The sequence below is a fragment of the Nelumbo lutea genome, chromosome 5, assembly GCF_056320005.1.
Source record: "Nelumbo lutea isolate HS-2025 chromosome 5, American lotus-T2T, whole genome shotgun sequence".
NCBI classification, from domain to species: domain Eukaryota; kingdom Viridiplantae; phylum Streptophyta; class Magnoliopsida; order Proteales; family Nelumbonaceae; genus Nelumbo; species Nelumbo lutea.
In genome coordinates this window covers 1,081,919-1,094,413 of record NC_142688.1, presented here as the reverse complement: position 1 = coordinate 1,094,413, position 12,495 = coordinate 1,081,919, and the positions used below count along the sequence as shown (strand labels likewise).

The following is a 12,495-nucleotide window of genomic DNA, read 5'->3' as shown; positions in this document are numbered from 1 at the left end:
AGGTTAAAGGTGATAGAATCAGAAGGGTACTGACCTTGGCTTTTGTTCCATTTTGGATTGGCCTTGGACTAGTGTTTACCGATATTTTTTTTTATTGGGTGGTTACTAGTTAATACAGAGAAACATAAATTAATGAAAGAGGGTTGAATCAAGTATAAGCTTTGTGTTCTCTTTCTCAACACAAGAACAGAGGTTACTTTTGTTGAGTCGAACACAAGATAAAAATATGAAAGTGTAGGGGGAGAAGTTGGGTTTGGTGTTGTTTTTTTATTTGCTTGGTAGTCATATCACATATAACATAATATTACATCAGATTGAAAGTAATAAGAGCTAGCTATCATATTCGTAGCAGAACCAACAAATTATAATATTCATCCCCACCCCAAAACAAAAGGCTTTACTTTCAACTTTGGAACCTAATTCTGAATGATAATGAAGATTTATTAATTCTTCATTATCATCGAAAAGGACGGTCTGGCCTCGTCCTTTGTGTTGTTGGAAGGAGTGAAAGAGATGCAGTCACTTGCATGTGCAACCCTGTGGGCTGTAACTGTATGCTAGGTAAATTGGCGTTGTGGATCACTTCGTTCTATTGCTGTCAAATGTCAAAAGTTACGGGGTGGTTTGATCCAGATCGGGGCAGAAATAATTGTACACTCGAGCCAAATTACAATTAACAGCTATGTTTTTAATATTAAACATTTGTAATAATGTATAATCTGTTCAGATTTTAATTTTATGGACAACCAAAATTAGGGGATAATTTGAGTTCAATCCACTTCAGAATTCATAATGCGATGGTATATATAGTTCGGACAGCCCAACTCCAATGAGAGTTGCTCAAAATGGTTAAAAGACTGGTTGAAGTAGCTGCTGCTGTCTCAGGAAATGGAGAAGTCGTAAGCGTTTGTTTGGGAATTACCGAATTACAACTCTCAATTATTGTACCAACCAAAACCAAGTGAAGGTGACTGAGACACGTACAGTTAAAAAGGTGGTTTGTCTGAACCTTATCATGACCAATTTCGTGCATCATGTGAAGCGAGGCGAGTGCCGAGTGGGAGAAGAGCAGCAGCAGCAGTAGCCGCATCTGCACGGGAGACGGAGACGAAGCACATCATGTATTATTTATGAGCGCAAGTGGTTGCGTTTGCGTTGCCTGCCTGATCAACTCTGAACTCTCTGATACAAAACCACTGTTACTCTGGGCTACCAAGGCTGGAGTGAATAATAAGCTGCGGATTGGGATGCGTTCCCTCTGCTCATTGATCACGCAGAACGCATGAATATTATATTATTATAGTTTATAGGCTTGGACCGTCAGATGCTTTATTTCATTGTTTTTTCTATACAAAAATGGGTTGTTTTGTGGATCCCATTTTTTTTTTTGTTATCATGTTCAGGGTGGGCGTTTTCGGAAAATGATGCATTATACGTAATTAACAAGAAATGGTTTAGGAACCCGTAATTTAAATATGGATATTACTGAAATTTCCCCTTTTCATTTGTATTTATACATGTTCTTGATTGAATGAAAATTTGTTTTTAGCCCTAAAAAAACTATAGATTGATGAATGAATTAGCCTTTTGGCATTTTTGTATTAAAAATAAATAAATAACGTAACTGATCCCTTATGATATGATTGGAAACTTAGGCCCCTTATGGGAATAGGGGTTTGGAATCGAAATCAGAATGAGATTTCAACCATTTTGGTTAGGCAGAATTAGAATCACATTCCCATTCTTACTGGAATGGCATTCTCCCATTTGAGGGAATGGTCATTCCCTACCCCTCCCTTAGGAATGAAATCTCATTCTTGTTGATTCCAATTCCCATTCACATTCCTGTATGAATCAAAAACTAACGAAGTCATTGTTTTCTATCTTTAGATCTGAAGCACATTCTTGTCTAGTTATTTCTTTACTTGCAGTTATTGTTTCGCTCTATCATATTTCATGTTTTTTCTCTCTTTTCCTTTGAAGATAATCGTTTCAATCTCATGGTAGAAAACAATGAACAATGCCTTCTTTTGAAGGGTAGTTTTGACATTTTCAACAAATAGTTGATGGTATATTAACGGCAAGGACCAACTTGACACTTTTTGAAAGTTTAGGTACTACAGTGACACATTTAAAAGTTCGGGTATTAACTTGACACTACCCCCATAGTTTAGGGTACTAAAGTGGAATTTTCCCTAATATTTAAGTTAATTAATTTAACTAAATTAACATAAGTAAGTTAATTTAATTTAATATATAAATTAATTTGCTAATCTCTCTCTATATATAGTCCACGTCACTATGCTTCTCCTTGCTCCAAACCCCTTCTTAATTTCCTGTTTTTCTGATTTTTTTTTATAATTATACATAATTACCCATTAAACCAATAATGAAATAAAATAGGCTTAACTATTTGTTTAATTCTACATAATTCTCCTAAATTCTCTCTAATTCCTATTTATCTCTTAAATTATCTCTAACTCCTATTTATCTCTTAAACTATCTATAATTTAGTAGAGAGGTTCCCACCTAAACTATTTCTAATTCCTATTTATCTTCTCCCCCACTTTTTATCTACATCCATCTAAAGAAAGTTTCAATTAAAATTTTCAGAATTATTTAAATATTATAGTAAAATTATATACTAACTTTAAAATATTTATTCAAAACACAAAAATTAATTATAATAGATTTAATAATATTCATACTATTAATAATTCTATATTTTTACAAAATTCATCATGAAATTATGTAGTAATAATATAAATTATAATTTTATGAATTATTCAATTTAAATGTTATTCAAATAATAAAAACTTAACATTAAAAAACAAAACATTCTTTAAATATTTCAATAATTAAATATCTTAAATAACAAAGCATTAAAAATATATAAATAATTATCTACCAAATATTTAATATTAAGTAATAGCATTAAAATAAATAAAATGAAGATAATGAAAACTTTTAAATATTTTACATATTATTTAAATATTTAAATAACGAAATATAACATGATTAAATTTTAAATAGTTAAAATAATGAAATATGTAATAAATTTAAAAAATCTCTTAAAAGTAAAAAATATAATTTAAAAAATAATTATAATAGATTTCAGAATATTCATATTAATAACAATGTATTATTTTACAAAATTAATGATGAATTATGTAATAATAGTACTAATTATAATTTTATGGATTATTAAATTCAATAAATAATAATTTTTTTTAAAAAATGAAATAACAATATTATTTAAGTAGATAAATAATCTTGTAAATAACTAATTTCACTTGTATCAATTAATAATTGTAGAAAATAACTTTTAAAAAAGTAATATTTATTAGTAATAGCTTTACAATACTAGTGTATATTCATTATATATCTTATATATATATATATATATACTAAAATTAATATTTATTTTAATTTCAGTAATTATTTATTGTAATTTTTATAAATATATTTTCAATAATTATTTATAAATATATTTTTGTTTTGTTATTTAACAGTAAATTGTCAATAATTATTGGAGATTAAATAACTACTATTTGACTTTTGAAATTTAATTTATCATATTTTGTTATAAATTTACTTTTAGTAATTATGTATTTTTTATAGTTTATTGATTAATATTTATTAGAGATTAACCTATTATTTGATATTACACTCTTTATTGACTAATTTAATATATTTTTAGTAATTATTGTATTTTTATTAGATATCTATTGTATTTTCATTGTAAATTTATTTTTCAATAATTGTGTATTTTGCTATAAATTTTCAATAATTGTTAAAGATTAAACTTTTGTTATTTGTTAGAGATTAGACTATTAATTTAGCTAAAATTAGGAGTGTTCAAGGATTGGTTCAGTTTGGTTGCAGGTAGGGGTCATCATGGGCCAAGCTGGGCTTTGCACTTATGATAAGGGCCATAGCTTAGGCCCAGGCCCGGGCCAACCCAGGGTTCTGGGCCTAAAACATAAGCCCTAGCCTAGGTCTATATGGGCCCAGGTCGGGCCGGGCCTGATTTCGAGCCAATGTCACTCATATATAAAACATTATATATATATATATATATATATATATATTAAATGACATAACACACATATAAACTTATTTTATACATTATATAATATAATATATTACATATAATATAAATTATACATGTCATGTTATAATATTTATATATATTATATAATATAATGTAAAATAACATGTATACATATATATACATTATACACAATTTGTGTAAGTTTAAATATATGCGAGCCGGGCTTGAAGTATTAAGCCCAAGCCTAGCCCTAAAATTTGCGGGCCTGATGTGGGCCCAGACTCGGGCCTGAACACAAAACCCAGGCCCAAGCCCCAAATTTCCAAGTCGGGCTGAAATGATCACCCCTAGTTTTAGGCTATTTCGCCAACTAAATCGACTTAGTTAGGTCGGGAGTTTGTCACTCGAAACCAATTGACCATTAGTAAAACCCTCCAACTTGGGTTATATCAGTTTGGGTGTATTCAAGGTTCAAAGTATTAATACGATACACATTTTGGTTGTATCGTATCGATACATAGAAACAACTGATACACACATTTTTTTTAGATTTTTTTTTTCAAAGTTTGGTTTTTTGGGAAGCTTATAAGATGTTTTTTATTATTAAAAAAAGTTGGGGAAATAAAACTCCTGGAAACAGGCGTTTCAGATCGTATCTTTTTCAAAAGATATGATACAATACACCCGATACGGGGCGTATCATATCGATACTTTGAATCTTGGGTCTATTTTCAGTTTGGTTTGTTTGTTCAAAAGATTTAAACTTAAAAAATAAATTTAAATTGCAATGGTATTATTAAAAAATAAATTAAAAATATTAAATCTCGATACTGACCTAACTTGGTCAAATTATAAAATTGCTAAACCAAAACCAATCGAAAATACTAGAAAACTTACCAACTCGAGTTGAACTTGATTAGATCAGTTATTAAACAGCTTAAATATAAAATAATTATACTTCTATATATTTTTATTATTTAACTTTCACTGTAAATCTCACGAATCCCCAATAATTTATAAAATGTTTCCCTTTAATTTTTAATTTTTGAACCACTCTTACTAGAGATGCATCTTGAGTTGCCAACTTGCAATTGGATTGATTAGACATGAACCAAACTAATGGTTAGGTTGGATCTATATTGCTGGTTTTGGCCCAATTGAAAAATGTCATACATAACGTTTCTTTTTATTCAATTTCATTTGACCCAAGCCCACACGAGTCTCGACTAAGTAACTAAGTAAGGTTTTTTGGTAAAAGTTGTTCCTAATTAAGTTTGAAAATAGTTATTAATCAACAGCTAATGATGGATATTACGAATAGTTTGAGAATGATGTAGTTCCCAAATCCCAATCTATACAGTTGTTGCTGTTGGGGCGCTCTCTGGTCTCTACAATAACTGGCTAGTTTTATAACTTTATATATTTCCGGATTCCCAACAGACAGAGAGAACCGGAGGACCAAATGTGAAGAGTGAAGTTGAGTTGAGCCTGAGAAAAAACCTAGACCTCTTATGGTCTATAGTTTTCGTCCATGTCCACACCAGATCTTCCAATTTCCAAACCAAAACCCCTTGGCTTCTACGTTCAAATTAGATATACCAGCAGCATCAATGGCTTCGATTTCGAGTCTGCAATTTCATTCCATCAGTATGCAGGTAAGAAAAATTCTGCGTTTTTTCTTCTTCTCTCTCTCTCTCTCTCTCTCTCGCGCGCGCGTCATTTATCTTGACCTTCTTTTGGGATGTAGCCTTCAATCTGGGCTTCGAACCATCGGATTTCGGCGAATGTGTTGGAATTTAGAACAAATATTCGGTTCGACTATAATTATCTGAACTGGAATACACGAAAACTGGTGCAGCATTTTCCAGTGAGAGTCTATGGTAGTTCAGCGAATTTTGAGGACAAGCGTGGTGGAGATGAGGTCGAGAGCAAAGGTTTCAATGTTGGTTCTGAAAACCTAATAGGCAGATTGCAAAGCACAATTAGCAGTATCCCTTCTGTTATTTTCGTGGTATGGCGGCTTATCATGTTTGTTTTTTTTTTTCCTGTTCATTCTTCCGTAGGTAGCTACATATTTGGTTTTTGAAAGGGAAAATGTTAGCATTAAAGAACCTTCTATTAATAATTGGTGCACGGTCAATAAAATCCTTGGGCATCCCAGAGGTATAACTACGAAGTAGAAAGAAGATAATCCCTGAAAACATGATTAATTCACACTTCGTATAATGTTGAGTCACTTGTCTTGATAAACTCTCCATAATCAGATAAACTTCCTTCAAGCGTATAAAAGTAAGATATGTTATTGTTTGCTCACATTCCTCAGCATTTCTTTGTCTCAGATGAAAAGCAAAACTGGAACTAATTTTGCAATTGGTTTATGTATCGTAATTGCAATTTTCGTGGTTGCTGTGAGAGAATTTGTGGCAAGGAAGTCAAGGAAAACTTACCATGGCTCTGTGAATGATCTTGTCAAGCGGGGGCAGTTGAGATCTGATAGGAGAGGCATGTATGTTCTCCAAACTCCCGATTTCCCTTATTATAGTAGCTTGACAATTGCTGAGTGAATCTTGATTTGTAACCATTAAAGTATGACCTGTCTGTCTGTGTTTTTCATAGTATTTCAAAGTTCGACATGTTCAGGTTGAAAATCTACATTTAATTGAAATTTCTGGTTTCAGTTGTAATGTATCTACAACAAGATAAAGCTGTGGTTTACTTGTTGGATTTCTCCTCACAGCTCAAGACCTCTTAAGTATGATGATCCATTCAATAACCCATTGGTCAAGGTCAGTAAAGGCAATTCAACCATCGAAATGTGTGGGAAGGTTTACAGATTGGCTCCAGTGACTCTTACGGAAGAGCAACAGTCTAGCCATCAGAAAAGGAGGTCACGAGCATACCAGTGGAAAAGGCCAAAAGTGTTTCTTAAAGAAGGAGACTCAATACCCCCAGATGTTGATCCTGATACAGTTAGATGGATTCCAGCAAACCATCCATTTGCAACAACTGTCAGTGATATTGATGAGGACTTGGCACAAAATAACGTGTATCAAAAGCATGGCGTTCCATATCGTATTCAGGCTGAGCATGAAGCACTGCAGAGGAAACTGGAAGCATTACAGAATGTAAGTATCCTACTCCTCTGTGCTTTCAACTAGTCAAAAGTCAAACTCAATTAAGCCTCTCCCCATGCCCCTGGTGGTCCATTTAGGACTGACTAGATTAATCCCATTCTATCACTCCAATCTGTCTGGCCATTTCACTGTTAGATTAAGTGTTTCTTTTTTCTTTTTTTTTCTTAACTACTTCAACCAAAAGCCTTGCGGTTTTCTCCTTGTCTATTTAGAGCTTCCAAATTTCAGCAGATCACTCCCAACTGGTGCAGTCATTGGTCTACGCTTACAACTGATGGGAGAATATGAAGGTAAAAAATAGTGAACCATACTCTTCATATTTCTCGTTGGAGGACATGGTAACAACAGGGTTGGGACTAGCCTCAAGTGAGACCAGACTGTAGAGAGAGTGAGAATAGGAGTGAAAAGTAGGAGAGAAAATGCCAAAGCATCAAAAGTTGAGGAAAATAACTATTGAAGTTGGAACTTGGAAGTTAGATGAAAGCGCTTCTTTGTGGTTATGCATATATTTGTTGTGTTAGAAAAATTTATCTGTTCTAAAGTTAGTTTCTCTTAGTGTTTTAAAAGTGCAAGGCGAGGCGCGTGCCTTTTTAAAGCAAGGCTCAAAATTATAAAAAAATGCTAAAAAATAAAAAAAATGTCAGAGAATAAAAAAAAACAAAAAAAATACTAAACATAATATTAATAAAAAATATAAACTTAAATTCTAAAATAATTTTTTAAAAAACCTATTGTCTAAAATTAATACATAAACATAAGATGTAATTATGTAAAGCATATTCAAATGAGAATTTAAAACTAAAATCAAACATATAAAACATTTTAAAGCATTTAAAACATCTAATCTCTTTTTTCACTCAATTGCATTACTTCACGTAGCTAATGTAATGTAAAACATATTACATTCCTGATTCTATGAGCCGCCCTTGTGCCACACCCCTCGAGGCAAGCCTAAACAAGTCCATGTTAGCTCTTAAATTCTTAGTTTTCACACAAAAAATAATGATTTTATAGTTTTACTTGTTTTTTAAGAAGACATTTTATTAGGATGAATGAATGAACAACATTGCTAAATTGGGGGTTCTCGGAGCTTCGGTGGGCGAGCGAAGTGAGCGAACCGGAGCTTGGAAAGATTGCTTGTGCCATCTACGTTTAGATGGCCAAAGCGAAGAGGGAGAATGATGTAGAGATGCACAAGGGCAGCAGTACTATGGGTACTATGGGAGGAAAGAAATCGGAGATTATTTGAAGATAAGGAAAGATGCATGGCAGAAATGATAGAAAGTATTATGATGAAGGTGATCTCATGGGTGAAAATACTGAACTTATTTTCAAATTTTACAGTGGATGATATGATTAGGAATTGGAGGTTAGTTGCTTTCTCTTCCTCGGCAAAAAAGATCTTGAAGGAGTGGGTGCCCCCTGAACCAGGCTTTGTCAAATTGAACTTTGATGGCAGCAGTTTCGGAAACCCAGGAAGATCTGGAATCGGAAGGGGTTATAAGAAATGAAAGAGGAAATGTGTTGGGGCTGTATTCGGGTCCCATTGGAATTGGAAATTCCATTACAGCTGAACTGAAGGCAATGGTATATGGGATACAAAAAGCTAAGGAGATTGGGGATGGGAAGGTTGGTTGTGGAAGGGGATTCCACAACTGTAAGAGTGAAGGGGTAGCCGAGGCTACTCATAAACTATAACCCCTGTAATTTCTTTACATTAATGAAATTTCTTTTTACTGATAAAAAAAAGGCCAATCAGGGCCACATCTTGGAGATCTACTAGTGTATGAATGACATTACTCTGAAAGCATCACGGAACCATATAAAAAATAGTGAAATTTGTGTTGCTAGCAGTATTTACATTTAAGATTGAAATGCTGATCATGAAGATGAAAGCATCGTTTCAGAAACACATTAGGATGAAACTGGGGAATGAGAACACTCTTTTTTGGATGTATATTTGTTGTTTTGATTGGTCACTTTGCGCCAGGAGTATCCATCTCTCTATTGAACATTTTCCAATAGATGGTGTGGAGTCCCAATTTTAGAAGGAATCTGAATGATTGGGAGGTGGATTTGCTAGAAGACTTAATGAGAAGACTGAGTGCTGTCTGCTTGGATATCCATTCTAGGGACTCTAGACTTTGGATTTGAGAGAGATTTGGTTTTTTCTTGACTAGGTCATGCTACAAAGTTCTCACTGGACCATTTCTGAAGGTCTCTTGGTCCTGGAGCTGGGGAGTATAGGTCCATCCAAGACAACTTTTGTGATCTACTGGTTGGGAGAAAATTCAAACCATTGATAACCTGCTTAGAAGAGGTATGAAATTGGAGAGTATGTGCTGTTTATGTAGGGAGGCACGTGAATTGGCCAGCGACTTGCTTATCCATGCCCTGTAATGTACTTCATATGGAGTCACTTTCTTTGGTTGTTCCTGAGATAGTGAGCAACTCCCCTAGTATGGCTGGCCTTCAGTTGGAGAGTGGGTAGATTCTCAGCCAGGGTAAGCTGCTGTGGAACTCTATACTCTCTATCATCTGCCAGGTTATATGGAAGGAAAGGAACAAAAGTTACAAAACAGTTTTTGAGGCCAAGGCCTCATCCTTGGAAGCTTTCATCAGAAAAGCAGAATGGACACTAGATCTATTCATGGGCAGTTCGTCAGGCTAAGCTTTACAATGGTTCAGGCTCACTGAGCCCATTCAAAATTTGGCAAAACATGAAACCAAGTGCAGCCTACGAACAGGCTTAATGGACACTAATGAGATGGGTTAGGGTCCTGAATATGTTCTCATATGTGCAAATCAAGTGCTTTAGGAACCAGTGGAGTTATATCATTTTTTTGACATATTGTATGTGATTTGTGGATGCTTATAATCACACCTTTTTGTACATTTGTGAGGGTTTTCACCCTCCCTTGTCTCTAAACCTTCCTCAAAACCCACCATTTATCATAGTCGAACCCATTTGTCTATCATAGAGAACTTGGCATGAATGTATATTTCCCCACTTTATGATGATATAATTGTATTGCATACATATACTTGGGTGTGTTTATATGCATGGCCATTGGCCAAATACCCATTATATATATATATATATATGTGTGTGTGTGTGTGTGTCCCTACATGGTTTGCATACATTAGGTACAATAAGCATGCAAATATCATGCATTAAACAAGTGCATAAACCAATTTTATATAAATTTGTGAAAGATAAAAAAAATCTCAGTTTCTATGTTGTTGCTGACAAGTTAAATAGATACTCCATATCAGTTTCTAAGTTCATGTTTCAAAAGTTTTTTCAAGATTGAAAGATGGATTGATTGGAGCTGGTCCTACCAACAAATTTAAGAAAGTTTATAAGAAAAGAGATTCATAGAAGAAGATGGTTGTTGAGGTCCAGGAAGCCGAGTTTCAAGCTACAGGGGTGGAGTTGCATTGGCCATCAGCTTCTGAGGAAGGTTTAGAGACAAGTTCAGAGCTCAAGGAAAAGGAGGAAGAGGGAGAAGAATCTAAATGTGACATCATCATCCAGTGCAGAAGAAAAGGGGGGAAAGTGGAGATTGAGTGTTCGGCTGACAGGGATGTGAGGATTGGCAAGAGCTTAGTTTTTTTTTTTTTTTTTGGTGGAGAGGAGTTCACTCTAAGGGCTTTCAAAGCGTTTAAAAAGGTGCAATGGGCAAGAGAAATATTTGAAGAAGATGATTAAAATCCTCTTGATTGGGGAGGCTTTCTTTTGTTCCCTTTAGTTTTGTGCTTTTGGAGTTTTTGCTTGTCTTGTTGTTGGGTGGGTGTTATCTTAACAGTTAACACCCGGTTGTTGCATGTAATCAGTTTTCTTTTTTAATAAAGATTTTCTTTATACCCTTCAAAGAAAAGTAACTTTAAGTGACTACATTGATATTTATTGAAATTGTCAACTCTTCTGATGCTTCTCATGTCATGGCACTTACATTTAATGTACATCATGACTGGTATGGGCATCTGAAAATGGGTGTTCTACCTGACAGATGTGTTGAAATGGACATCAACATGATATTTTGAGGGGACATTTCTCTTTATCGTCTTTATTATGTGAATAAAGAACCTTGAATTCTTAGGATAAATTTTGAATTTCCGATAATTGTAATTTCTTAAAATTTATTCTAGTTATATAGTGTTGTGTGCGTTAATTTATTCCTGTTTTTGTGAGTGTAAAATGAAGGAAAGTGAAAATTTCCTTGGAAAATTATATGCAGTAGACAAATGAATCATTAATACACGCATTCACAAATTCACAGTACTCTTTGAAGTGCTAATTTTTGTTTGTTTTTCAGGAGCAAAAACTCAATAAGTTGGTGATCGATCATGGCACTGCTAGAGATTTTGAGAGGCCATTCAGGTCACTTTCCGCACAAGAGAAGGAACAAAAGCCCAGTGATAATCAAGGTAGTAATTGTAGCCCTTCCAAGTCAGATAGGGCCTCCAATTTATCTGAGACAAGTACACCATTGGAGGAGCAGCAAGGTACATTTTGATTGATCTACTTGCTAGTAAATGCTTGTAACATCGGTATCTATTCCTAAAGAATATTGAAAATTTTTGGATTTTATTGAGGCCCATCCACATGTATTCAAACAATGATAGTATGAAGTGGGTTGTAAATAGAAAGTTTAGTGTTTTATATGTTTTAATTTAGGGAATATCTATGATACCAGAAAGGTATAATAATACTATAAAAGCTTTAACCAATCAGAAACCCACTTGAATTTGGATGAATACCAGTTGGTTGGTTACCAATTGGATGATACCGGTTGATTGGTTATCAGATTTGTAGGTATGGTGTCATTTGACTATAGCTTTATATTTGGTACAGCTTTTTTAGGTCTGTACCTTTTCGGTATGATTCTGTACTGCCTCTCTTCATGCAAGTGTTTCTTTCTCAATCTTCCATCCAGGAGGAGATAATTCATAGTTGTCACCTAGGCGGTAAGGCGCTTTTGGAGGGTCACCTGGCCCATTAATCAGCCATTAAAGATCCATCAAGTGGAATTTGAAAAGATACATGCCCTTCAAGTGTCATCTAATTTTCTTTATCAACCATCCAAATGTTGACAAAAAATGAACAATCCCAAATCCTTGTCTCTTCTATTCAAGAAAGTTGGATTCACTTCTTGGTGGGCATTCTGGTGACCCCAACTTTCTTGAAAATTAGATGAAACTTCAGGTACTAAGTTGAAACTTGAAGGAAATTTGTCTTTTAAAACACCACTTAATGGCTGGTTAATGGTTGATATTAATTTGGCACATATTGAAAATTCAGGT

General features: G+C 33.9%; 1 protein-coding gene across 4 annotated transcripts; it reads left to right on the top strand.

Annotated features, from left to right (window-relative positions):
* Nucleotides 1-5,274: 5,274 nt before the first annotated feature.
* Nucleotides 5,275-11,922, top strand: MCD1 (multiple chloroplast division site 1). 4 transcript variants are annotated; one of them, XM_088946747.1, is made up of 6 exons: nucleotides 5,374-5,709; nucleotides 5,913-6,065; nucleotides 6,394-6,560; nucleotides 6,792-7,179; nucleotides 7,401-7,478; nucleotides 11,508-11,922. In XM_088946747.1, the coding sequence occupies exons 1-5, from the start codon at nucleotides 5,566-5,568 to the stop codon at nucleotides 7,461-7,463; spliced, it is 915 nt and encodes a 304-aa protein (XP_088802873.1). In that variant the 5' UTR covers nucleotides 5,374-5,565; the 3' UTR covers nucleotides 7,464-7,478; nucleotides 11,508-11,922. The 4 variants fall into 4 exon arrangements, with proteins under 4 accessions (XP_088802870.1, XP_088802873.1, XP_088802872.1 ...); XM_088946746.1 differs by having other exon boundaries at nucleotides 5,441-5,709; nucleotides 5,802-6,065; XM_088946744.1 differs by lacking the exon at nucleotides 7,401-7,478 and having other exon boundaries at nucleotides 5,275-5,709; nucleotides 5,802-6,065.
* Nucleotides 11,923-12,495: the final 573 nt, after the last annotated feature.

Coding starts and splice junctions, on each gene's coding strand:
- MCD1 (XM_088946744.1), top strand. CDS start 5,566: ATGGTCTATAGTTTTCGTCCATGTCCACACCAGATCTTCCAATTTCCA. Junction 5,710..5,801: donor TTCATTCCATCAGTATGCAG/GTAAGAAAAATT, acceptor TTTGGGATGTAG/CCTTCAATCTGGGCTTCGAA. Junction 6,561..6,791: donor AGATCTGATAGGAGAGGCAT/GTATGTTCTCCA, acceptor TTCTCCTCACAG/CTCAAGACCTCTTAAGTATG.